Source organism: Chinchilla lanigera, unplaced genomic scaffold, assembly GCF_000276665.1.
Source record: "Chinchilla lanigera isolate Chin_1 unplaced genomic scaffold, ChiLan1.0 scaffold00021, whole genome shotgun sequence".
In the NCBI taxonomy this organism is placed as follows: domain Eukaryota; kingdom Metazoa; phylum Chordata; class Mammalia; order Rodentia; family Chinchillidae; genus Chinchilla; species Chinchilla lanigera.
Genome location: NW_004955422.1, coordinates 12100249 through 12122935, shown reverse-complemented (window position 1 = coordinate 12122935; position 22687 = coordinate 12100249). Strand labels below are relative to the sequence as shown.

General features: G+C 48.4%; 1 protein-coding gene across 2 annotated transcripts in view; it reads left to right on the top strand.

Moving 5' to 3' along the window:
• The first annotated feature begins 291 nt into the window (after positions 1 to 291).
• The window catches only part of Nat10 (N-acetyltransferase 10 (GCN5-related)), a 36675-nt gene continuing 14279 nt past the window's right edge, over positions 292 to 22687 (top strand). The window contains exons 1-12 of one of the 2 annotated variants that reach the window (XM_005384148.2): positions 292 to 478; positions 3412 to 3534; positions 3913 to 4004; positions 7974 to 8145; positions 8807 to 8929; positions 11510 to 11571; positions 13466 to 13580; positions 13679 to 13786; positions 16804 to 16937; positions 18252 to 18345; positions 18480 to 18578; positions 21216 to 21352. In XM_005384148.2, the coding sequence (XP_005384205.1) occupies positions 3427 to 3534; positions 3913 to 4004; positions 7974 to 8145; positions 8807 to 8929; positions 11510 to 11571; positions 13466 to 13580; positions 13679 to 13786; positions 16804 to 16937; positions 18252 to 18345; positions 18480 to 18578; positions 21216 to 21352 (1244 nt within the window). In that variant the 5' untranslated portion in view covers positions 292 to 478; positions 3412 to 3426. Of the gene's footprint in view, positions 479 to 510; positions 728 to 3411; positions 3535 to 3912; positions 4005 to 7973; positions 8146 to 8806; positions 8930 to 11509; positions 11572 to 13465; positions 13581 to 13678; positions 13787 to 16803; positions 16938 to 18251; positions 18346 to 18479; positions 18579 to 21215; positions 21353 to 22687 lie in introns of those variants that run through there. The other variant, XM_013514110.1, reaches the window with a different exon arrangement.

The window sequence follows — 22687 nt, the reverse complement described above, 5'->3', positions numbered from 1 at the left end:
GCACAAGTGCGGAGCCGTCCCCACTCGCAGAACCAGGACAACACAGCCGTGGGAAAACCGTGTGTCGCCCCGAACCTATGGGGTAACGTGTCGCTGGCGCTAGCACGGCAGTAAGCGGCTGGGGGTGCGGCCATTTAGATGCTTCTTATTCGCCGTAACACGGCAACCAGAAACGAACCCACATTGGTAGTGGCACGATAGAGCGGCTCCGCGTCCCGGGTGTCTGACGTCATCACGCGGAGACAGCGTTTAGGAAGGTCCCCTATCGCTGGCCGCCGCGGAGCCTTTACTGGGTCCGCGCGCGCGCGCTGTCTCTCAGCGCCTGAGCGGACCGCGTGCGCGGGGCAGAGTGAGCTGTGAGAGCTGGCGGCCAGGCATTCGCTAGGGGCAGCCTGCTGCTGTTTCCTCTTCCAGCGTTCCGTGGCCCCACGTGCTTCCGCTTAGCTGCAGGTTGGGATCTGCGGGGCTCCAGGCACAGGTACCCATTGCGGGAGTGAGGTGTCATCGCGTCCCTCCTGGGCCGGGAGAGGGGTTGGCCTGGGGACGAAGGTTCTGCCTCCAGGCGGCTGTCCTGCCCACGCAGACCTCCCCCACCCCCCGCTGGGCAGAATCGCCCAGTCGCTGAGAAGCCGGCGCTCTGGGAAGTGCTTCTCGAGGGCTTTCAGGTGTTGCGTAGATCTGTGCCCACTTTCCAGGGACCTCCAGCGGGGAAAGTCGTGCAGATTGGGTGGGTGACAACACTTGCTTTCTGCGGAGCTGGCCCACAGCTCCTGGTCACAGTGCTAGGCTTTGAACAGAGGCAGTCTGATCTTACATATTCTCGCGCTTTTTTTTTTTTTTTTTCAATTGGTGTATGTTTGCGATACACAATAATTATATTTGTGCGCTGGGCCTGATGGCCCTGTAATCCCAGCACTCCGGAGGCTGAGGCAGGAGGATCGCCGCGATTTCGAGGCCAGCCTGAGCTACAAAGTGAGTTCTAGGCTCAGACAGGGTCTCCGTACTCTCTATGCAGTTCAGACTGGCCTTGAGCCCACTTTGTAGCCCAGGCTGCTCTAGAATTTACAACGATCCTCCTTCCTCAGCCTCCCGAGTGTTGGGATTACAGGCGTGCACCACCACACCTGGCTCATTGCTGTCACTAGCTATACATCCTTAACCCCTTTTCGTGCTCCTAAGTAATTCACTGTGCACATTCATTTATATTTCTTACTCTGCAGCCGCATTCAGGACTTTATTTGACAATGTACCTAATGGTGCCTTAGCACTGGGTGCTGTGTGTAGGTAGATGAATAAGTGAGTGAATGAAGAATAAACGTATTTAAGAATAATCTTTTAAAAAGTAAGCATCTTTTTTTATAAGTTTCAAATTAGCCTTCCATGGCAACTCCAGTCCACCTTAATCTTAGACCAAAATTAGACTTCTTCCTATAGCTAGTATTTTTACAACTAGTTTTGTCTATGTGGAGTTGCTCCTCATCTCTTTCCTTTAATTACTTCCTTGAAGGAGAAGGAAAGCTTGAAATCAAGGGCCTTTCCTAGTACTTCCGGGTCTCCTACAGTAACTAGAAGAAAAAGCAATCCCCAGTGATTAGTTATTGATTGATTTTTGTTGGGTCTGCATGTCTGGCAACATAGGGCGTAGGTGCTGAGTTCATTGGCAAACTAGAAAGAGCCCAGGCCTTGGAGTTAGGTAGATGTGAGTGTGAATCCTGTGTCTTGTCACTTCTGCCATGGTCTACTTGCACTCTTTGTACTACTTGCCCCTTGCTTATAAATAGGGGCCATGGACTACGACAGTTTTTTATGGAAAGGTAGGCTTGGGAAGTTAGAGAGGACAGTTAAGGCCTAGTTGGGGTTCAGGTAATGGCTTTAGAATGATCAGACACGAGTTTCTGAGTAGCATAATATGTCACATTGTACTAATTAATAATTGATATTTCTGAATTGTGGGGTGTACTTATGGCTGTAGTGCAATATTTTATTATGGGTAAAGTAACTTTTTTGGGGGGGTACTTGCACCTGGTAGGTAAGTGCAGTGTCACTGACCTACACCCCAGCCCATGTAATAATGCTTGAACTTTGTCTGTACAAAGGCCTCAGTAGTTTTCCCTCGCTTAAGGAAACATATTTCATCATATTTCATTTGTTGATTTCTTTTCCTGACCTTATTAGTAAAGTGTGAATTAAAAACCAAAGAACACAATAAAACTTGAGACCACTCAAAAATAGCTACTACTTGGTCTTTTCTTCCAGTCTTTTTAAAAAAAAGTCTCTTATAAATATGCATTTAAAATGGTAACATACTTTATCCCCCCCCATGGTATCCTATTGTAAGCATCAATATCCCTGTCTTTTTTGTGTGTGTGGGGGGGCAAAAATCTATGTTTTAATGTGTGCGTGCGCAAGTGTGGTTTTTTTTTTTTTTTTTTTTGCAAGTGGCAAGCAGCTACATTTGTTGAAGATCATAGGAAGTTGTGCTGTGTGCCAACAAAAGATACGGCACAGACAGAAAAGTGGTATCAGAGCGACAGTAAAGTAAAAGTGTCCCCAGGCTAAAAATAAGGAACTTAATCCCTCCTACTTAAAACAAGTTTGCAGGTTTGCTGACTTCCTTCTCGGTAGAAGAATTTTCATGATACATCAGGAAAAAAGGCAGGAGAAGGATTTCTTAGAGGTAGATGTGGGGTGCATTCAAGAGCAGAGTGCGGGTGCTGAGAGAAATGAGGCACCATTTTAATTTTTTATTCTGGTTTTTTTTTTTGAAATAGAGTCTTGCTTTGTGGTTCAGGCTGACCTTCAACTCACTACGAAGCCCAGGCAGGCCTCCACCTCTCAGAGATCTTTTTGCCTCAGCCAAGTGCTGGGGTTATAGGTGTGTGCCACGATGCCTGGCTTTTTTATTTTATTTTATTTATTTATTTTTTTTTTGTTTTTTCTCCGGTACCGGGAACCGAACTAACAAACTTGCGCTTGCCAGGCAGGCGCTTTTGCCACTGAGCTAAATCCCCAGCCCCTTGTTTTAATGTTTGTTTGTTATTTTTTTTGTTTTACTGTTTAACAAGGTTTTCAAACAATTTTTTTTTTAAAGCAGCAGTATTTTTTTATTATATGAAAAATAAAACAAGAGTGGTGTAGATAATGCCGTCTTGTCCCAGAAAAAGAAACCCATGTGCTTGGGTGAAAGCCCCTGCCTATCCATATCTTTAGATAGTCATGTTTACCTTCTGCTCCTGAGTTTTCCAGTTTTAAAATTGAGGCTGGTGTCTTCCCAGTGGAGCTGGTCAAGGGTTAAATAGATGATACTTATAAATGTGCCTCGCATAACCCTTTTCCCCATGAGAGGCAGCCAGCTAGTGCTCCTAACTCAGATTCTGGTATTTGGTCCAAGAAAATTTCTTTCTCTTTTAGTGACAGTCTGTCACCATGCTTCGGAAGAAGGTGGATAACCGAATCCGGATTCTCATTGAGAATGGGGTCGCTGAGCGGCAAAGGTCTCTTTTTGTTGTGGTTGGGGATCGAGGAAAAGATCAGGTAAGGCCTGGGAGATGCTTCCTGAGTTACCTTGTCCCCTGTCCTGGAGAGTCAGCCTCTTCTACGTCCTGCACGTTACGGTGTTAGGCTCGTTGGGCCGGTAAGATGCCTAGTGAAAACCTGTCGTCGTTTCCTGGAAGTGGTAAATTCTCTGAAGTTCGATTCATTAGCAGACAGGCCAATACCTTTTGAACCCTGGAGGTGGCGGATTGACCACGAGGGTAAACGTATGTGACCTAGCTTCTGGTCCCCTCCTGCCACATGACCTTGGGTGCGCCTCCCTTCTCTAGCCGTCAGTTAAAGTTTTACAGTTGTCAGATGAGGTCTTGGGTCTGGTGTCTTTCAGCGCTGAGGTTCTGCGACGCTTTTCTCCGACAGGTGGTAATACTCCATCACATGCTGTCTAAAGCAACCGTGAAGGCCCGGCCCTCAGTGCTGTGGTGCTACAAGAAAGAGCTGGGGTTCAGCAGGTAAGCCTGGCCCTTGAGTGACCCCTCCAACTTACAGTTCTTGCTGGTTAGTTAAGTGGCAACAAGCAATTCCTTGCCGTAGTTTTTCAGGGAGTGATGATATTTCTGAGGACATTTCAAAGTGGAGGAAAAATGCAACCAATATCCTTTCTCACAGTAAGCTTTAAATGATTTTCACTCTTTTTTTTTTTTTAAATTTTCACTCTTTCAAGTGCTCAGCCCAGTGCCTTGCTTTCTAATTTCTTTTTCTGTTTCTCTAAGCCAGTGATGGCGAACCTTTTAACGATAACAAACAGCTGGCTGTGGCACTGTGCCCTAGGTTTGCCACCATTGCCCATGCTGATCAGGTGCATCTAATGCAGCCACCTTCAGGTGCTGTTCCCTGCCCATCCCGTCTTTCACTCTCCTTTTTCCATTCACAAAGGGGGATGCACCTCATCTTGTGTCCAAGGGCAGCCCTCTCTCTACCTTGAGTCTGTGCTCTCACTTCAGGATCTTTATTGTTTTTCTTCTGTTCACCCCTACGCACCCCTAAAAATTCTCTCCTTTTTCCTGTAGATCTGCGCAGTTTTCCAGATTCTCAGGAGATCGTTAGCTACAGACCCAGCTCTGTTCTCCAGGTCGCACTGGCCCTCGTTTTTCAGACACCTACTTCACAGTAGAGCCTTTCTCGCTTGCTGGCCACCTGTGCTTTGGTGTGGCTGCTGCTTCTATTGCTGTGACCCCAGTGTGCTCCCGGACATCTCCAGACACCTGATGCCTCGTGCAGCAGTCTTCCTCCCTCCTTTTCCTCTGCAGAGCACTTCTCCCAGTTCGCGCGTGGCAGCTGGCTGTTCTCGTATTCTCTGAAGCGTTGATAATCAGGGTCCTCACTGTAATAGTGAACCTGCAGCACAAGTCCGCTTAAGCTCTGAGGGCACGTGTTGAAGTACGTGAGACGGCCCCAGGAGCCTGTGCGGCTAAGGTTCAGCTCGGCTGATTGGTGATCTGAGTCTCTTCCCTCGGCGTATCTGCTCTGTGAAACGGAGCTGTACCTGCTTCAGGTCCAGCCGTGTGGACATCAGGCTGATCCCCGAAATCCCTGTGGAAAGATGTCCCCAAAATGGGGCGTCACACAGTGGCGGGGGCAGTCCCGTCGTGGCACCTGGCAGCCTCTCGCCCTCGGTGTCTGAGGAGTGTGGGACGGAGTGGGCAGTGCTGTTTCTCAGCAGACTGCCCGCTCTGTGCTCAGAAGTCCTCTTCGTCCTTGGCTTCTGTGCTTATGATGCCACCTTCCTGAGTTTTTACCTTCACCTGCTCTTTTTTTTTTTTTTTTTGGTTTTTTTGAGGCTAGGTCTTGCTGTGCAGTTCAGGCCGGCTGTGAGCTCACTTTGTAGCCCAGGCTGGTCTCGATCTCACAACGGTCCTCCTGCCTCAGCCTCCCGAGTACTGGGATTACACGTGTGTGCCACTGTGCCCGGCAACCTTCACCTGCTCTTATTTCCTTCCCTAGGCCTAGCACATACTCAGTCCAGTCCGCGATCCTCTTCTCACCCTTTTACCTGGAGATCGTTGTCCTTGATGTTAACTTACACATCTTGTCTGTGACAGACCTCTCTACTGTTAGGCATGCTGCCCCGTCTGCTAGAATGCATCCCTCTCACCTCTTGGCCATCCTATCCTGAAGTCCTCCCTGGTTTCGGGAGCTTTTACCAGGTGCCTCAGTCATGTGTGTTGGCTCCTTTACCATCTTGTCCTCCCCTTAGTGTTTGTCAGTGGTGTTCTTGCCTGGGGATGCAGCCGTGCACTCAGTGTGTGTGTGTGTGTGTGTTCTGAGTGATCAGCTCATTCGGTTAGGCATCGTTGTATTTATTTACTGTCAAGTGATTCCTTTGTGGTAGGTACTCAGTTAATATTTGCTGAGTTTATTTGTCTTTTTTTTTTTTGAGACAAGCCTCACTGTGCAGTTCAGGCTGACCTTCAACTTACTGTGTAGCCCAGGTTGGCCTTGAACTCACAATGATCCTCCTGCCTCAGCCTCCCGAGTGCTAGGATTACAGTTGTGAACCACCATGGCTGGCTCTGCTGAGTTTATTGTTTATGATTCTAAATTATTTTAATTAAGAAACTTGATTCTGCCTATACAAAACCAGATTTATTTTTATTTATTTATGTATTTATGTATTTATTTATTTATTGTCTTTTTGAGACAGGGTCTGGCTGTGCAGTTCAGGCTGTCCTTGAGCTCACTTTGTAGCGCAGGCTGGTCTTGAACTTGCAATAATCCTCCTGCCTCAGCCTCCCGAGTGCTGGGATTATAGGCATGTACCACCACGCCTGGCACAAAACCAGATTTTTGAGTAAATAATTTGACTCTTAAAAAAAAGTTCTGAGTCTCATTGTAGGAAATGTGAAAAATGCAGAAAACACAAAGATGAAAGTAGAAAGCATCCATAATCTTACCATGTAGGCATTGTCGGCATATCACTGGTATGACATTTAAGCCATAATTGCTATTTTGTTGTATGTACTCTTTCATACCCTTGGACAAGTAAGCATCTTTATTTATAATTTTGGTGATTGAAGCCAGTGCCTTGAACATGCCAGACGTATGCTCCACCACTGAGCCACCCCTCTAGCCCCTATGCATGTGTACTATAGATTGAGAATAAGGCCTGTTGCCTGCCTTAGAATTTTGTTCTGATGGCTTCTGTTCTCAGTATATTCCATCTGTTAAATGTGAGGCAATTCACAGTTTCCTGGGAAGGTTTGCCTTTTAAATTTATCCCACCTGCTTTTACTTTCAAAAACCTGTTTGTACCTCTTGAGGCTCTGCCACCCTTGATCTGGCAGAGCATCTTGCTCTAGCTGATACTTCCTTGTAAATTTTGGGCTCAGTATGAGCCACAGGGAACAGTGGAGGCTGGGTGTGGTGGCGCAGGAGCCTGAGGCAGGAGGATTCCCAGGAGTTGGAGCCCAGTCTGGGCTATGTAGTGAGTTCAAGGCCAGCCTGGACTGCTTAGCAAGCTCCTGTCTCAAAATAAATAAAAAACCAAAAGTAATAGAAGGGATTGCCTTACCCAGCTGCCTTCATTCATAGAAGTAAAGGCCTATGAGGGAAGGACCTTGGTTCTAGCTATTAAGTTAGAGGACTGTGGCAAAATTTCTCCCCATTCTGGAGCTTTCCTGCTCTCTCTTTCTTTTCTTTTTTGTTTCTTTCATTTTTTTTTTTTTTTTTTTTTTTTTTTTTTTTTTTTGTCTTTTAGGGACAGAGTCTCGCTATACAGTTCAGGCTGGCCTTGAGCTCACTTTGTGGCTCAGGCTGGCCTCGAACTTGCAATAATCCTCTTGCTTCAGCCTCCCGAGTGCTGGGATTACAGGTGTGTGCCACCATGCCCAGCCTGCTCTCTCTTTCTATAAAAGAAAAAAAATGGCAGTTGGATATTCAGGGCTTGTAAGACCAAAAATAGTTCTCGGACTTCTGAGAGATTCCATTTCAGACCTTGTATCTTGTGTCTTAGTTGTCTTAGATAAATGCTTTTCTGAGGACATGGCCCCACACTCTGGCGAGGAAAGGGCTGAAGTCGTCTAGGAGGCGTGAACATAGTAACCTGTCAGCTCTGTCTTTCCCATGCCCTCTGGGGAGCAGCGCAGTGTAGTTGAAGCATTGATTGAGACGGTAACTAGGCCTCCTAGGCTTGGCTGCAAGTTCTGGCTTTGGCCACATATGAAGGTTAGCGCCTTTTAAAGTGAGGTATCTCTTCCGGGTCACAGAGCAAAGTAGAAAATTGGTCATGCAGAGTTTTCCCTGTCACACTCCAAAGGCCAACTTCATAACCCCTGTGCCCTAACACCCCCCACGTCCCTTCCCCTCTAAAGTGGGAGGCCAGCCACCTGCTTTCCACGTCCCCCAGCGGCTCTTCAGGTCTGAGAGGAGGGTCGGTGGGCCTCTGGGGTTGACTGGCTCTCATTGCATGGGGGTGATCGCAGTCACCGAAAGAAGAGAATGCGACAGCTGCAGAAGAAAATAAAGAATGGGACCTTGAACATAAAGCAAGACGACCCCTTTGAACTCTTCGTCGCGGCCACAAACATTCGCTACTGCTACTACAACGAGACCCACAAGATCCTGGGCAACACCTTTGGCATGTGTGTCCTCCAGGTGGGTGACTTCCTCTGCCTGTGCTGTGGGGGGCGTAGGTCCCTGCTTCCCCACCGGGAACAGTGTGCAGTGAGCAGGGAGGGAAGATTCTCGTGGAACGCCCGGCCCCTCATTATTTTTAGTGGAAGAGCTGGCCACTTTCCAAAGGAAACTGGATCACTCAGCCTATACAAAATGGTTTTCTGCTTGCTTCGGTACTTGTTTAGAAATACACAACACACAGGGATGCACCCGCTAATCTCTTCTGTCCAACCAAAGCTACAGCTGGGAAAGCAAGCACTGGGAGTCTTCCCACCCTCCCTTGTGGACTGACATGCAGCCTGCACTGCCACGCCCGGCTTGAGGCCTTTTCTTTGCCTTACCATCTGGCACTTGGTTAAGCTTCCCTGGGAGTGCTCTTTGCATGAGGAGCCCTTCTTAAGGTCTCCTTTTTTTTTTTTTTTTTTTTAAAAGAGTCAAAGAAGGATAACAGTAATGGGGGGGCTTACCAAATGACAGACAAAGTGGTAGAAAATTATCAATGGTTATTGTTTTACATATTGTTATCTACAAGATAGTTTCTCAGGAAAACAAATAGACAAATAATAGTGAGTTACAGACAAAAGAGGTAGGAGATTGTCAGTAGTTGTTGTACTATACTTTGAAGGTCTCCTTTTTCTAGGATTTTGAAGCCTTAACTCCCAACTTGCTGGCCAGGACTGTGGAAACAGTAGAAGGTGGTGGGCTGGTGGTTATCCTCCTACGGACCATGAACTCGCTCAAGCAGTTGTACACCATGACCATGGTAAGTCTCTCTCTCTCTCTTTTTTTTTTTTAACCTTTTGTGGGCTTTGGATCAGTCCAATTTTGCTATAGTGTACTTTCTTGGAAGATTTCCTGTTGCACAGGTAGCTCCAGTAGTGCTCAGTACAGCCTCTGGTATAGGAGTTCTTGCAGCTGATAAAAAGTGCTGCAAGCTGGGTGTGATGGTGCACACCTATACTCCCAGCACTCGGGAGGCTGAGGCAGGAGAATCATTGCAAGTTCGACACCAGCCTGGTTTGCAAAGTGAGCTCAAGCTCACCAGCCTGAACTGCATAGTGAGACCCTGTCTCAGAAAGTCAAAAAGAAAAAAGAACAAGAACAGATCACTGCAGAGGAATCTTGGGCTCTGAGCGTGCTTGGGAGTCTGAATTTCACTCAGATTTTCAGGTGTTTGTAAATTTGTAAGTGGTGACATTCAGCTCTGATGTTGGAGTGGGATTCTGCAGAGGCCTAAATTTGTGTTTTGCCAAAGAGGGATGAGACTTGTTGCGGACTTGGTCACTGGCCCTCATCGCTGGGGACAGTGAGGGGATATTTGCCACTCCCTCCCCATTTGGCAAGGATTTTGGCTGTGGTAGTTTGTGGAGAGAGAATTTCCTCCCTAAACCAAAGCCACTTAGGCTGAGGCCGTGCTTAGGCGCGGTGGTGCCCGCCGAGGCAGAGCCGGGCTCCTGACTGTCAGCATTGCCACACTGTTGTTCGGACAGCCAGGCTTGAAGTCTTGCCTGGGGCCCAGCGATTCAGGAATGGTGTTAGGATGGGCCGCAGGGTTTAGTAGACTGTGTGTTTCTGGTGAGGTGGACTGTCCTCAGATTTTGGGGTGCTTCTTGTTACCACCCCTCCTGTTACCATTTACCTTTAAGCCCATCCAGCCTCTTCAAATGTGCCCAGCACACTCTCACCCCAGGGCCTTTGCATTTGCTATTCCCGCTGGAGTGTCTTTTTGGATATCAACGTGGCTTGCACCCTCATTGCACTCAAGTCCCTACCCCCCAGGACCCCCTCCTCAGCGTGGTCTTCTTTACATTTTGTTTGGAATAGGTGGCTCCACCTGTCACTCCTTAACCTGCTTTGTTTTTCTTCAAAGTACCTGATAATAATAAAAGTTATACATCTGTCTTCTTGTATTAGTCTCAGAACTTCATAGGATCAAGGACTTAGTTTTTCTTACAGATGTATTCCTAAATCTGAGGTAAGGGCCTGGCATTTAGTAAGCACTTATTGGATGATATTACAGGGGACCGGGGATATAGCTCAGCAGCACAAGTGCCTGCCTGGCAAGCACAAGGTCCTGAGTTTGACTCCTGGTAAAAAAAAAAAAAAAAAAAAGGATACTATTACAAATAAATGAACGACTTTGTGCTCACGTTGCATAGCGTTCTGATCTCACCATTTCTGGGAGGCCTTATTTGCTGTCACTACACCACATGTTTCCTCTGTAGTATTTGCCAGATTTTGCATTTATCTACACATTTGTCTTCCTCCAACACTGGACTTTGTATATACTCCATGAGAACAGAAGTTGTGCTTTGTTCACCAGTGGGTACCCAGCGTCTTACTCAGTTTCTCGTCCCTGGGACACAACACCTGACACGCACAACTGAAAAGGAGGCATTTATTTAGGCTCGTGTTTTCAGTCCATGCTTAGCCCACTGCAGGGCAGGAAGGCGTGGTGGGAGGGTCTGGCGGAGCCAAGCTGCTCAAGTCGTGGTGGCCAGGAGGCGGTAAAGGGAGAGGCTGGGGCAGGAGATAGACCAGGTCCTACCCTGGAGGTCTGCCTCTTCTGACCAGGCCCTGTTGCCTGTTGGCACATTCAGCTTCTTTGCGCCCATGATTTAATCACCTTCCAAAAGCTCCGCCAGTGCCTGAGGCCTTTGGTGGGGGCATTAGTCCAGGTTATGCTTGTCCTCACTGTGTAGCCCAGGCTGGCTTCAAACTTGCAGTGATCCTCCTCCTACCTCATGGGAGGGGCGGTTTACACTTTTTTTTTATTTTAAAGAGAGTAGTAAAAAAAAAAAAAAAAACAGTAGCAAAATACCAACATCACAGACATAAACAAAACAAAGCAAGAACATTAAAAGTGATACAGGGTTTCAAAACAAAATGGTAGGAATTAACAGTGGTTGTTACGTCACATACTGTTTTCTTCAATGAAGTTGTGCAGATTACCTTGATCGAAATGATAAGCATCATGTGTGGTACATACATTCCACTGAGTTAGGGTGCTGGATAAAATATGGAAAATGTCAAAGATGAAGTAAGGGGAAGTTTATTAGGGTGAGAAACACTGTATCTGCTGTCTGATCTCCTTTCAAAAGAGAGGATATGGGGGCTGGGGATATAGCTCAGTGGCATAAGCGCCTGCCTGGCAAGTGCAAGGTCCTGAGTTCGATTCCCGGTACCAAAACAGATGGTATAGCCCATTCAGCACTGTGGGTGAGGATGGATTTTGTTTCCTGCAGGCTTGCTGGTGACTCCTTCCACAGAGTTCCGTGTTTGGACTCTGGGCCTCAGCACTATTTGGGTGCCCTTACTAATGGATGTTGTCTTGTTTCCTTAGGACGTGCATTCCAGATACAGGACCGAGGCCCATCAGGACGTGGTGGGAAGATTTAACGAGAGGTACATCTGTAGGCCATTTCTCAGTCCCTTACTGTTGGAGAGCCATAGTGGGATATTTTTATCTTGGACCCAGCTGAAACCTTTATCCTGCAGGAGGGGAAGTGGTACAGGCTCCCAAAGGGGTGAAGCTCTTGACCACAGCTGCGGTGAAACTCACGGGACACATTGAGAGGGCTGGAAGTTGGGGCCAGGACAAGTGGATTGTCATTCTGCTGCAGTGGCCTCAGCTAACTCCCCCACCTTCACTGGTGTCTTGGTTACTTTCCTGTCATTGCTGAGACAAAATACCCAATGCCCAAAATTAAGGAAGGAAAGGTTTATTTAGCTCACAGTTTGTGGAGTTTTAAGTCTATAATCAGCTGGCTCCAAGGCAGGGTGGCAGGGCACAGAGGCAGCAGTTCATGGCAGCAGGAGACAGCAAAAGCAGCAAGAGCAAAAACTGAGGGAAACAACCCTCTTTTTCCTCCTTATATTGTATGCTAGCTGTCAGCCCACACCCACATCATCTCCCTGCCCTCTTCCTGCTCAGGATGATACAAAGTAAGGACCCTGAATTCAATTCCCAGTACCAAAAAAATACAAAGTAAGGGCCCTGGCTCCCTGCTGAGTCACATAGCTAACCTTCTAAACTTCTCAAGTTGACACAATGAAGAACATTGTAGAGCAGGAAGGGCAAGTTCTTTTCAGCCCAGGATATAGAACTGCTGAGTTACTTAGTTAAGCTTTTAGACTCCTCAGGTTGACACGATGTATCAACCGTAACTAGTTGACACGATGTATCTACCGTAACTAGTGGCTTTTAGCTAATTCATAGGGGCTGAATACTCTGGATTACTGTGTCCTCAAAGGTGTTTCACAGAACACCACTCCTCAAGAGGGGCCTTACGAAGAGAGGGTTTTTAGGCCAGATATGTCTGGGAAATGCTGACACTGCTTATCCTTTATGAAGATGCACATGAGCCTGTAGTCTGGAAAGTTTTCAGTGGCTGATACACGTTTTAACTGATTATTTCCTAAATATTTTACTGCAGAGCCCTTTTTTAGGGACCCCCAGTTAGCAGCCTGTGAAACAACCTGAGAAGTTGGGTCTACCACGGTGCTTTTGCCCTGGGGATGTTTGGTGACACTGGGCGAAAGTTTGCATGTTGTGACTTTAGAGATGGTTGGGGAGGGGGCTGCTGGCACTGAGTGTGTAGAAGCCAGGGATGCTGCTAGAAAGAATTGCCTGGTCCAAAATGTCAGTGGTGCTGAGGTTTAGAAATCCAGGCCTTGGAGAAGCCAGCAGCCTTTCTGATTGTAATAACCTGTGATACTTAGGCTGGGCAGAATGAGGCAGGCAGGAAGAGCAGCTGTGTGCTGCTGAGGAGAGCTAAACCCTGTAAAGTAGGCGAGGCCCTTTCCTTGCAGCGTGGGGGATGTTTGAATTGCGTAGCCAATCCATGTTTTCCTGTATACAAGAACTTTGGTCATATTTCTCAGGGAGCTTTTCTTCTCCCCTAGTTTCTCTTGTGTTTTTCCTTTCTGTGACAGAAGGTAAACTCACTTATGTCTCTGGTTCCCTGTGTGACTGGTAACCCTATGTGGCTTGGGTTTGCAGTCAGGCCCCTCAGTACGGAAGAGCCCTAGAGGATACAGGAAGGGCCCGTGAGCTCTGAGCAGTGGCAGTGGTGCACTGTAGGGTCCTTAGGTGGGGTCTTGGGTTTTCCTCACTGTTGTACAGTTTGTTCAGGTACCTGGGAGGGGAGGCTGAGTCATCTCTCTGGCCTGCGGTTCTGGCTTAGAAACACATGGGGCTGGCTGATTTTCCTGAAGAGAAGCCCCCTTTCCTTCTGTACTGTTGCGTGGAAACCACTTGCTCTCCCTGACAGCTCACTGCAGAGGTTGTGCCCCTCAGGTTTATCCTGTCTCTGGCGTCTTGTAAGAAGTGTCTCGTCATTGATGACCAGCTCAACATCCTGCCCATCTCCTCCCACGCGGCCAGCATCGAGGCCCTACCTCCGCAGGCTCCGGTGAGTGTGGGTCCAGGGCCCAGGGCGAGGGATCTGGGGCAGGCTGGGACTTCTCTGGGGACCCCTTGTGACCATGGCAAACCTCTTCTCTGTGGCAGGATGAGAATCTCAGTCCTTCCGCTCTGGAGCTGCAGGAGTTGAAAGAGAGCTTGCAGGACACCCAGCCTGTGGGCGTGTTGGTGGACTGCTGCAAGACCCTGGACCAGGTGAGCGTGACTGCAGCATGTTGCCATCCTGGGTAAGGGTAGGTGACAGCACAAGGGTGAGACAGCATTCAGAAAGCAACGGCAGCAAAGTTGGGGCATGTCAAGGCCAGACGTTCCCTCTGCTTGCAAGGGGAGCCAGTTCCAGGAGATGGGTGGATTACATTTAAAGAGGAAACGCCTTCCTGGTTTTTCCATGCAAGGGTGATAAGCCCTGTACCTCACTTTGCTACACTGGGATGACATACACGTTTTTGCGTAGAGCATCTTATTTAAGCGTGAGAGGGGCGTGTGGCCCCTTGTTCTTGCTCCCATTCCAGTACGTGTCTGCTGAGGGCCCTGCTGCTCTGTACCTGGCCTTTGGCTGTGAAAGGCAGGCAGGGCAGGAGCTGCTCAGCTGCACTGTGGGCTTGCAGAGGCAGGCAGCGCCGTGGTTTCGGGACTGTGATGGTTGCTGACCTGGCTGCACAGCCCAGAGGCTTTCAAGCTGCCAGGGGTGTTCAGGGTTCTGGTGAAGCCTGAGCTGCAAGAGTGCCCCGGGACTCCGGCCTCCTGCTGGAAAACGGCTGTGGTGACATTCGCCGCACAGCACAGAGTCCCACCAGGCTGCTTCCCTTGTCCTTCTGGAAGTGGAATCACCAGCTGTGGAGCTGCTGGTGTAGGCGGCATTGAACCACACGTCCTTGTCACCAGCGAGAGGGAGAGACAGGATAGGGGAAAGGGAAGGCAGAGGCGAGACTGCAGTACAGTACTAGTAATACTGTTATTTTAAGACAGTGGCCATGCAAGTCAAACAAAAAATAAAGACCATTACTAAGTACAAGAGTACACATTGAAGAATTTAAGAATGGTTTTTCCACTAGACAGTCCTGTCCTGCAGAGCTACTATCAACAGTTTATTATGTATCCTTCTGGATCTTTTCCTGTGAATATGAATGGATGTATGCACATCTTAATGTGAAGGGGGTCACACTATGCAGGCTCTAAGTGACCGTGTTAGACAGTTGAGTTGATCCCAGCAGTTTTGCTGTTATAAATAATACCATTAGGACATTCCTCACGGATACACTGTGGATGATATATCTAGGATAAGTTTGCAGGAGCGGTCTTGCTGGGTCAGAGACTGCGTACAGCAGGGCTGTACGGCATGCCTGTCCCATTGGGCAGCTTGTTCCACTGTTGGTATCAGCCGGCGGAAATGGATTAAGTGGGCATTGCACCAGTTGCTGGTGTATGGAAATGCCTTTTTCCCTGGGGCCTTGTCCTGGGAATGGGAATGATTGTGCTTTGTCTTTACTGATCTGTTATGGGACCATCACATCATTGTTTTGTTACCTTAATTACCAGAGAAGCAGGTACCTTTCTCATCTGTTGTGTCTGTTTTTTTTTTTTGTGAACCAGTCTGCTCATGCCCTTTACCGACTTTTTGTTTTTTTGGTTTTTCTCGAGTACCGGGAACCGAACTCACGACCTTGCGCTTGCCAGGCAGGCGCTTTTGCCGCTGAGCTAAATCCCCAGCCCCCCGACTTATTTATTAATTGGATTTTTGACTTTCATTTTTATTTTAAAAATTATTTCAAAATGCATTTTTAGCCTAGATTTGTCCCCTTCTCTGGTTATGTTTTCTGGTTGTGTTTTATCAGCACAACATTTCCTAATCTAAAACAGAACATTTAATGAAGGCAGGCTAAGATGAATAGCACCTGGATCCTCTTTCCGTGTTTCCGTTCAGGGAGACTGGCTGCCTGAAACCCGCTCCCCCTTTTCCGTCTGCCTGGGCCTGCGTCTCTTAAGCGTCTTAGTAGTGTCAGTGTCTTGGTGGGTGAAGTGACTTCCTTAGGACCAGGCGTTCCAGGCTGGCCCATCTGGCCGTCTTCCCCATGGGTTCCACAGTGCTGCTCTCATTTAGCCACCGGCTTTTTGCTGCCCTCCAGGTGCCAGGCACTCCTCAGGGTGCTGGGATGGCGATAAAGGAGGGACACTGGCTTCATGCTTTCCAGTGGGATGGGCCAGGGCAGGAATGAAGGAAAGTAGCAGATCAGGGTGCAGTGGAAAGTGATTGTATAGCGGCAAAAGAAAAGGCCCCCTGGAGGGATAGGGCGTGCCGGGAAGAGGGTGCTAGGATTGGACAGGGGCTGGGTGGCCTCATTAGAGGTGATATTTGAGTGAAGCTTGAAGCAGTTGAGGCCCTCTGAGGGCGAGGGCTTGGGCAGGAGGATCAGCAGGCGTGGAGGTCTGAGGCGGCCTGCAGCTCTGTGGTGCTTCAGGCCGCGGGGCAGAGGCACAGGGAGGGGGCGGAGACAGTGGAGGTCCGGGCTGCTGCTGGAGGGGCCGGGAGAGTGGGGCTGGAGGCGGTATGTGTAGTCTCTCCGCACTGTGCCTGAGGCCTCCCCAGGCTTATTTGTGAAAGGACCCTCGGGCTGCTGAGCTGATCACTGGCTGCGAGGATTCGAGTGGAAGCAGGGAGGCTAGGTAAGCCGCGGCTGACCTGGCCTCGTGGAGGCAGCACAGGACGGTGGCTGTGAGCAGAAGTAGAGGAAGATGGTGGACTCTGCTTTGAAGGCATTGCCCGTAGAGTTTGTGATGAATCAGGCATGGAGGAGAAAATTGAGGACACTTGGTCTGGACAATGGGACCCTCCCCTGAGCCAGGGAAGCTGGTAGGGGGAGGTTGGAGGGACATGGGGCGTAAGCCTGGGTTACAGTTGGAGTTGTGTGTTGTGCGGCGGAGCTGTGCAGGACCCAGGTGTGTGTACTGCGGCCTGGTGTGTGGGAAGGGCCCTGCAGTGGAGATGTCATTCTGGGAGCTCTGGCCATCTCCGTCTCATTGATACTTAAGGCCTTGGCGCCGAGATGAGTGATGACGAGGGGGCGGAAGCCGAGGTGGGAGTGGTGCTGTCTGGTCCGTGAGAGCAGCCCGTTTGTTCAGTCTCAGCACCAGCCTGACCTGTCCAGGGATGGCAGTAGGTTGCCGAACTAGGCCTTTCTCTGGGCTTACCTGATACGTTTGTCTTTGCGCAGGCCAAAGCTGTCTTGAAATTCATCGAGGGGATCTCGGAGAAGACCCTGAGGAGTACCGTTGCGCTCACTGCTGCCCGAGGACGGGGAAAATCTGCAGCCCTGGGATTGGCTATCGCTGGGGCAGTGGCATTTGGGTAAGAGGGTCTGATTTCCCATCTTCGTTTAGTGCTTAGAAACAGGGTCTTGCTCTGCAGTTCAGGCTGGTCTGCAGCTCACTTCGTGGCCCAGGCTGGTCTCAGACTTGCAGCAGTCCTCCTGCCCCAGCCTCCCGAGTGCTGGGATTACAGGCGTGCGCCACCATGCCCGTCTTGACTCCCCATTTTTAAGAACTCTATGCTGTGAGGGCATTTGAGTTAGGAGGCCGGCAGAACTGTCCTCGGGTTCCTCGCTGGGAGCCAGTCCACTGACATTTCTGGAGGTCTGTGCCTGCCTGGGAACAGCAGCACCGTGTCCCCCAGACCACCCCGGATGCTGTGTGGGTGCACGGGCACACGCACACACCAGGGCCTTTATATTCACCGTATACTGCTGAGTAAATGCAAAAGCAAAAGCATGGGGTAAGAAATATAAAAAGGCACGATGAGGATGTGTGTGAGCAGCTTTGCTGACTCTGTGCTCTCAGTGATCTTGATGAATAAGAGACCTTGTGTGTTTCCAAGGAGCCGCCTTCAAGTTTGCCATGACTTTGTCCTTTCCCCTTGGCTGAAAGATTTCGGCAGCTGCCCAGAGAGTGTGTGCTCCAGCTTTGCAGATGTACAGCAGACTAGAATTTGCTGTCTTCTCCTGTATGCATTATCTTCTTTGGTTCTCCCTTGAGCTCTGTGGCCATTTTATAGGTGGATAAACAGAGGCCCAGGAACTTTCAGTGACTTACCCGGGATCCCCCAGCAAGCACTGCTGGCAGAGCTGGGGCTCGAACGCAGCTCATGACTCCTAGCTCTCTGTCCTTCCTGCTGCGCCAGCTGTGCTACTCAGCCTCTTAGCCTCAAGTGTCCTTTGCACTTAGCAAGGGTCCTGGAGGTGCCCGTAGGCTTGGCCTGACGACTGATTAAGCACGAGGGTAAACAGTTAGAAAACCTCAGTACATTTGTGACAAGTGGGAGGCTGTTCCTCTTGTCAGGATGCTGCGTCGGGGGCGGTGTGCTGGTTGTGCACACTGACAGACCTGTCCCCACCGTGCCTCCCAGCACTTAGTGCTCACAGATACTGGTACTTAAATGCTGGGACTGGCTCACCGAACTTGGTTATTGTTATCCTTGCTTTGGAAGGAAAAATACATTTTACTAAGTTTCTTTAAAATGTCCTGACTGGGGCTGGGGATTTAGCTCAGCGGCACAGGGCCTGCCTGGCAAGCGTGAGGTCGTGAGTTTGATTCCCGGTACCAGAGAAAAACCAAAAAAAAAAAAGTCTTGATTTCTTAACAGTCCCCCTTTTCTCTTGTCCTATAGGTACTCCAATATTTTTGTTACCTCCCCAAGCCCCGATAACCTCCACACTCTGTTTGAATTTGTATTCAAAGGATTTGATGCTATGCAGTATCAGGTAGGGAATTACAATAAGAACGTCTTTGGATTTTTAGTGCTGGGTTTAAATCCAAGTGGTCTTTGGAATGCTTGCTTACTTTATTAATACTGAGTTTCTAAAGCTTGTCATTGGCTTGCCGTTTTCCCCACCAGGAACACCTGGATTATGAGATTATTCAGTCTCTGAACCCCGAGTTTAATAAAGCAGTGATCAGAGTGAATGTCTTCCGAGAGCACCGGCAGACCGTTCAGGTGAGGCTCATCCCCAGCCCTGGCTCTGTGCTTCGGCGTTCTGCTGTGTCTCTGGCTCCGGCTCTTTCTGGGTTCTGTAGGCCATGGTGGTGGTGTCTGAGAACGCTGTTGTAGAGTTTCAGCTTTTCCTGAAGAAAAACATTGAAACAACACAAATGTATGTAGTCTGATTGAAAAGTTAGTTTTATCCCTTACTTATGGAATAACTGGAGAACAAAAAAACCATTGCTCTGACATCAGTTCTAGTTTTCTGTAGTTACTGCAGGTTTTAAAATGGCGCATCTGTAACTAGAACAATAACCTTGCCATTTAAAAGAAAAAGAAACTGCAAAATGTGCTCTGAATCTTTGTGGTTTAGCCAGTGGCCTATTTTCCTTTGGAAACAGCGTTTTTCCTGGAAGCTCCATAAATCTCCAGAACTCTAAGCCCAAATGTTCTGCACTTGTCCAAAGGCTGCGATTTTGTTAACTCTAAGAGGCATCGTGTGACGGGTTTACAGAAGGGACTGAGATGAACAGGCTCTTAGTGGTGTGGGTTTGCTGATTGTTCCTGGAGTTGGATGGGGGCAGGAAGTGAGCCAGGTGAACTGGGCAGCGTGTCCTTGAACTGTCCGCCTGTCCAAGCATGTGGATGTGCCTGTCAAGGAGGTGTACCCTGCATCAAAGAATCTGGGTAATAAACAGCATTAAGTGTTATGCCTTTTACCTTAAGGATCTTAATTTTTCCTACTGGGTCACTGTCTAGAATCTCTCATTCTTCCTATGTCTTCCCACTCCTGCCTGATTTCCTCAGCTGAAAGGAGGAAAGACTGATGTTGGTCGAGGTGGAGCTGGGGGCTGGGCTGCAGGCTCTGAGACAATAGAAACCTGTTAAAACTCAAGAGAAACCCACAGATGAAAGAAGGAAAAGCATTTCCCTGAAATATCCTGGCTCGGCTCTTGCTGCTCTTGCTGCTCTTGAATTTGTAATCAAGTATCCTCTCACGTACAGGTCTTTCTGTCTCCAGACTAAACACGCAGAGGAGGTGGGAGACTTGGGCGTTATGGGTCTCCATTTATGTTCCTCTGACGCCTCTCCCCGCCTGCTGAGGGTGAGACCAGGAGGAGGACTGTTCCTTAAAGCGGGGGCTACTCCGGGAGATGCTTGTTTAGTTTATCCCCTTATTTAGTTTCTCCTCTTCAGGGCGTGTGTTCTGCTGCCAACAGTGAGTAGAGCTGCTGCCTCCCTGACCCGTCAGCTTCAAAGCCAGCAGCACAATTTGTGATGACACAGTCCTCAGGACAGCTCAGAGGCCAGCAATGCTCAGATGCCTGGCGCACAGTTTAGGAGATGTGGACATACTTGTTTGCTGTGTTTCATGTTTAGAAGTCATGTAGGGTTTTGTTTGAGAGAACAAAAACATCACAGATACAATTGAAGTCTCTCGTATCCCTCCCGTTCCCTTCTGTCACTGCGTGTAGATAACTTCTGATTCTGAAATTGATGTTTCTTTTCAGTTATATCACCTTTGTCCATAAGTAGTATGGACGTGCTAATCTTCCATCAGCCCCCCCTTTTTTCAAATCTGTTTTTAAAATTTGTTCAGATTAAAGCATATGTATCTGGATGATTTCATTTTTAAACACCTCATGAATAAAAGAGGACTTTTGTTTCTAGAAGTGGAATTGTTGGGTTTTAGAGTGTGCATAAATTTCCAGCTTCCTTGGATTTTTGTCATTCTCCTTCAGAGCGTGTCCATTTCTCTTCATCCCAGCGGTCCTTTTGAGTTTTCGGTTCCCCAGATCTGCACCAGTGCTGGGTGCTTTGCAGCCGTTTTCCCGTCTGCCTGTGAAATGGGATCTCCTTGTTGTCTTTAGTGTTTCGCTGATTAGTCACGTTGAATGAACTTTGATTATGTTAATTGGCTATTCATGGTTCCTGTCTTAGCCGTCTTTTTCCTGGCCTCTTCGGAATCACTTTACAGATGGCAGGCAGCCCTTAAGAGACTGAAGGGGTTGCTTATGTACATAAAGACAGGTGAATGTGTGTGCATGGAGAGAATATCTGCCACCCCCAGTGCAGAGGGTGAATTCAGGCCAGGGAGCGCAGCCCCCAGCGGGAGACTGGGAGGCCATCGCAGGGTCCAGCTGAGCTGGTTCCACTAATCTGAGGCTGGGTTCAAACCTGAGATGACATGGGAGAGGGAAAGAAAAGGCAGCTGCTACCTAACAGCATTATAAGCCAAGCACTGGGCGGGGGCTTTGATATTTTTACAAAAGAGGGACTGGCGCCCTGTGAGGTTACACGGCCCGTGCAGGGTCACACGCTCAGTGATGGCTGAGGTTTTTTTTTTTTTTTTTTTTTTTTGGTTTTTTGGTTTTTTGGTTTTTTTTCCCTTACCGGGGATCCAACTCACAATCTTGTGCTTGCCGGGCAGGCACTGTGCCGCTGAGCTAAATCCCCAAGCCCCGATGGCTCTGATTTTATCCATGATGTCTGGTATCTGACTCTGAGGCCACTCCATTCTTGCCCTGCCAGCCAAAAGCAGAACGGGGGATGCGAGAGGGGAGGAAAGGGAGTGGAGAGACTAAGGTCACGTGCCTCCTGAGTCATAGGCGTAGCTGTAGGGGCTCTTCATCTGAATGTTCTTCCCTGCAGTATATACATCCCGCGGATGCCGTGAAGCTGGGCCAGGCCGAACTTGTTGTGATTGACGAAGCTGCCGCTATCCCTCTCCCCCTGGTGAAGAGCCTCCTTGGGCCCTACCTGGTTTTTATGGCATCCACCATCAACGGGTAAGGCACATGGGTTGGAGTCGTTACTCCTGTTGTAGATTCTTGCAGATCGGTGGCGTGTAGTGAATGTGTGGAGGGTCTGTAAAACTTGAGTCTCCAAGGCTGCTTCATTGCTTGTGAGGACTTCTCAGACAGGAGCTGGGCTCATACTAAGCTGCTACTCCCTTCTGATCTGAAATTAAATGGGCAGCGTAATACTGAAGAGTTCGGGGACCTAGAGCTGGGAGTGTAGCCCAGGAGTATGGTGCTTTCCTAGCATGTACAAGGCTCTGGATTTGATCAGCACACCAAAAAAAAGCAAAAGCAGAAAAAGCAAAAGGAGCCAAGACATCTACAAAACGAAACAAAGGACCCTCCAGCAGAATCCATGTGATACTTGTCTCCTACCTGTAGATGTAATCAAGTTTCAAAAAGTACATAGCAGTACTAATGTTGTATACATTAGAATTATGTGAAAATGTATTAAAGTAGCTAGTTTTAAAAGTACTAAAGTACTAGTAACTAGTTCAGATTTGCAGTGGGAAAATTAGAAAAACTCAGAAGCATGGGACAGGTAGCTCCATGATTTTTAGTACATGCAGAGCTGGGCAGCTGTGCTCACCACAGTCAATTCTAGAATGTACCTATCACACCCAAAAGAAGCTCTGTACGTTATAATCCTCGAAGCTGTCCGTACTCCCCGTTGCTATTCTCTTACCTTTATCATAGGTGTGCGTGCCCGGGAAAAAAATATACAGGAATTAGTACTAACCTTGGTTTCAGGCGTCTGTGGAACATCTTGGAATGTGTGAGCTGTAGGTAAGGGGGTGGGGCTACTGTTTGAGGGTTCTGGTTTCCCATCCTTGCTGATCCATGCCATGTCTTGTTGATGACTGCCTTTTCCACTAGGTGTGAAGTGCTATCCCATGGTTTTCCTTTGCTTTCCCAGATAATTAATGTTGTTGCGCACCCTCTGCTTGTTTTTGTGATTGGATTATTTGCCTTGTCATTATTGAGTTACAAGTTTTCTTTGTATCTTCTAGACACAAGTCCATTCCTTATGTGATAGGTAATTTTCAAAAATGTCTTCTCATTGTGGATTTTTTTTTCACTTTCTTGCTAACATCCTTATCTTAGTTACTTTTTCTCATTGCTGGGACAAAGTACCCAATAGCCAAAGTTAGAGGAGGAAAGGTTTATTTAGCTCACAGTTTGTAGAGGTTTCATTTCATAGTTAGCTGGCTCCCAGGCAGGGTGGACAGCAGACAGGCATCGCAGAGGAGAAACATTTCATGGCAGGCAGAAGGCAGAGGGCCACAAGCTACTGTAGCAGCTCTTCCTGCCCCTTCGATACTC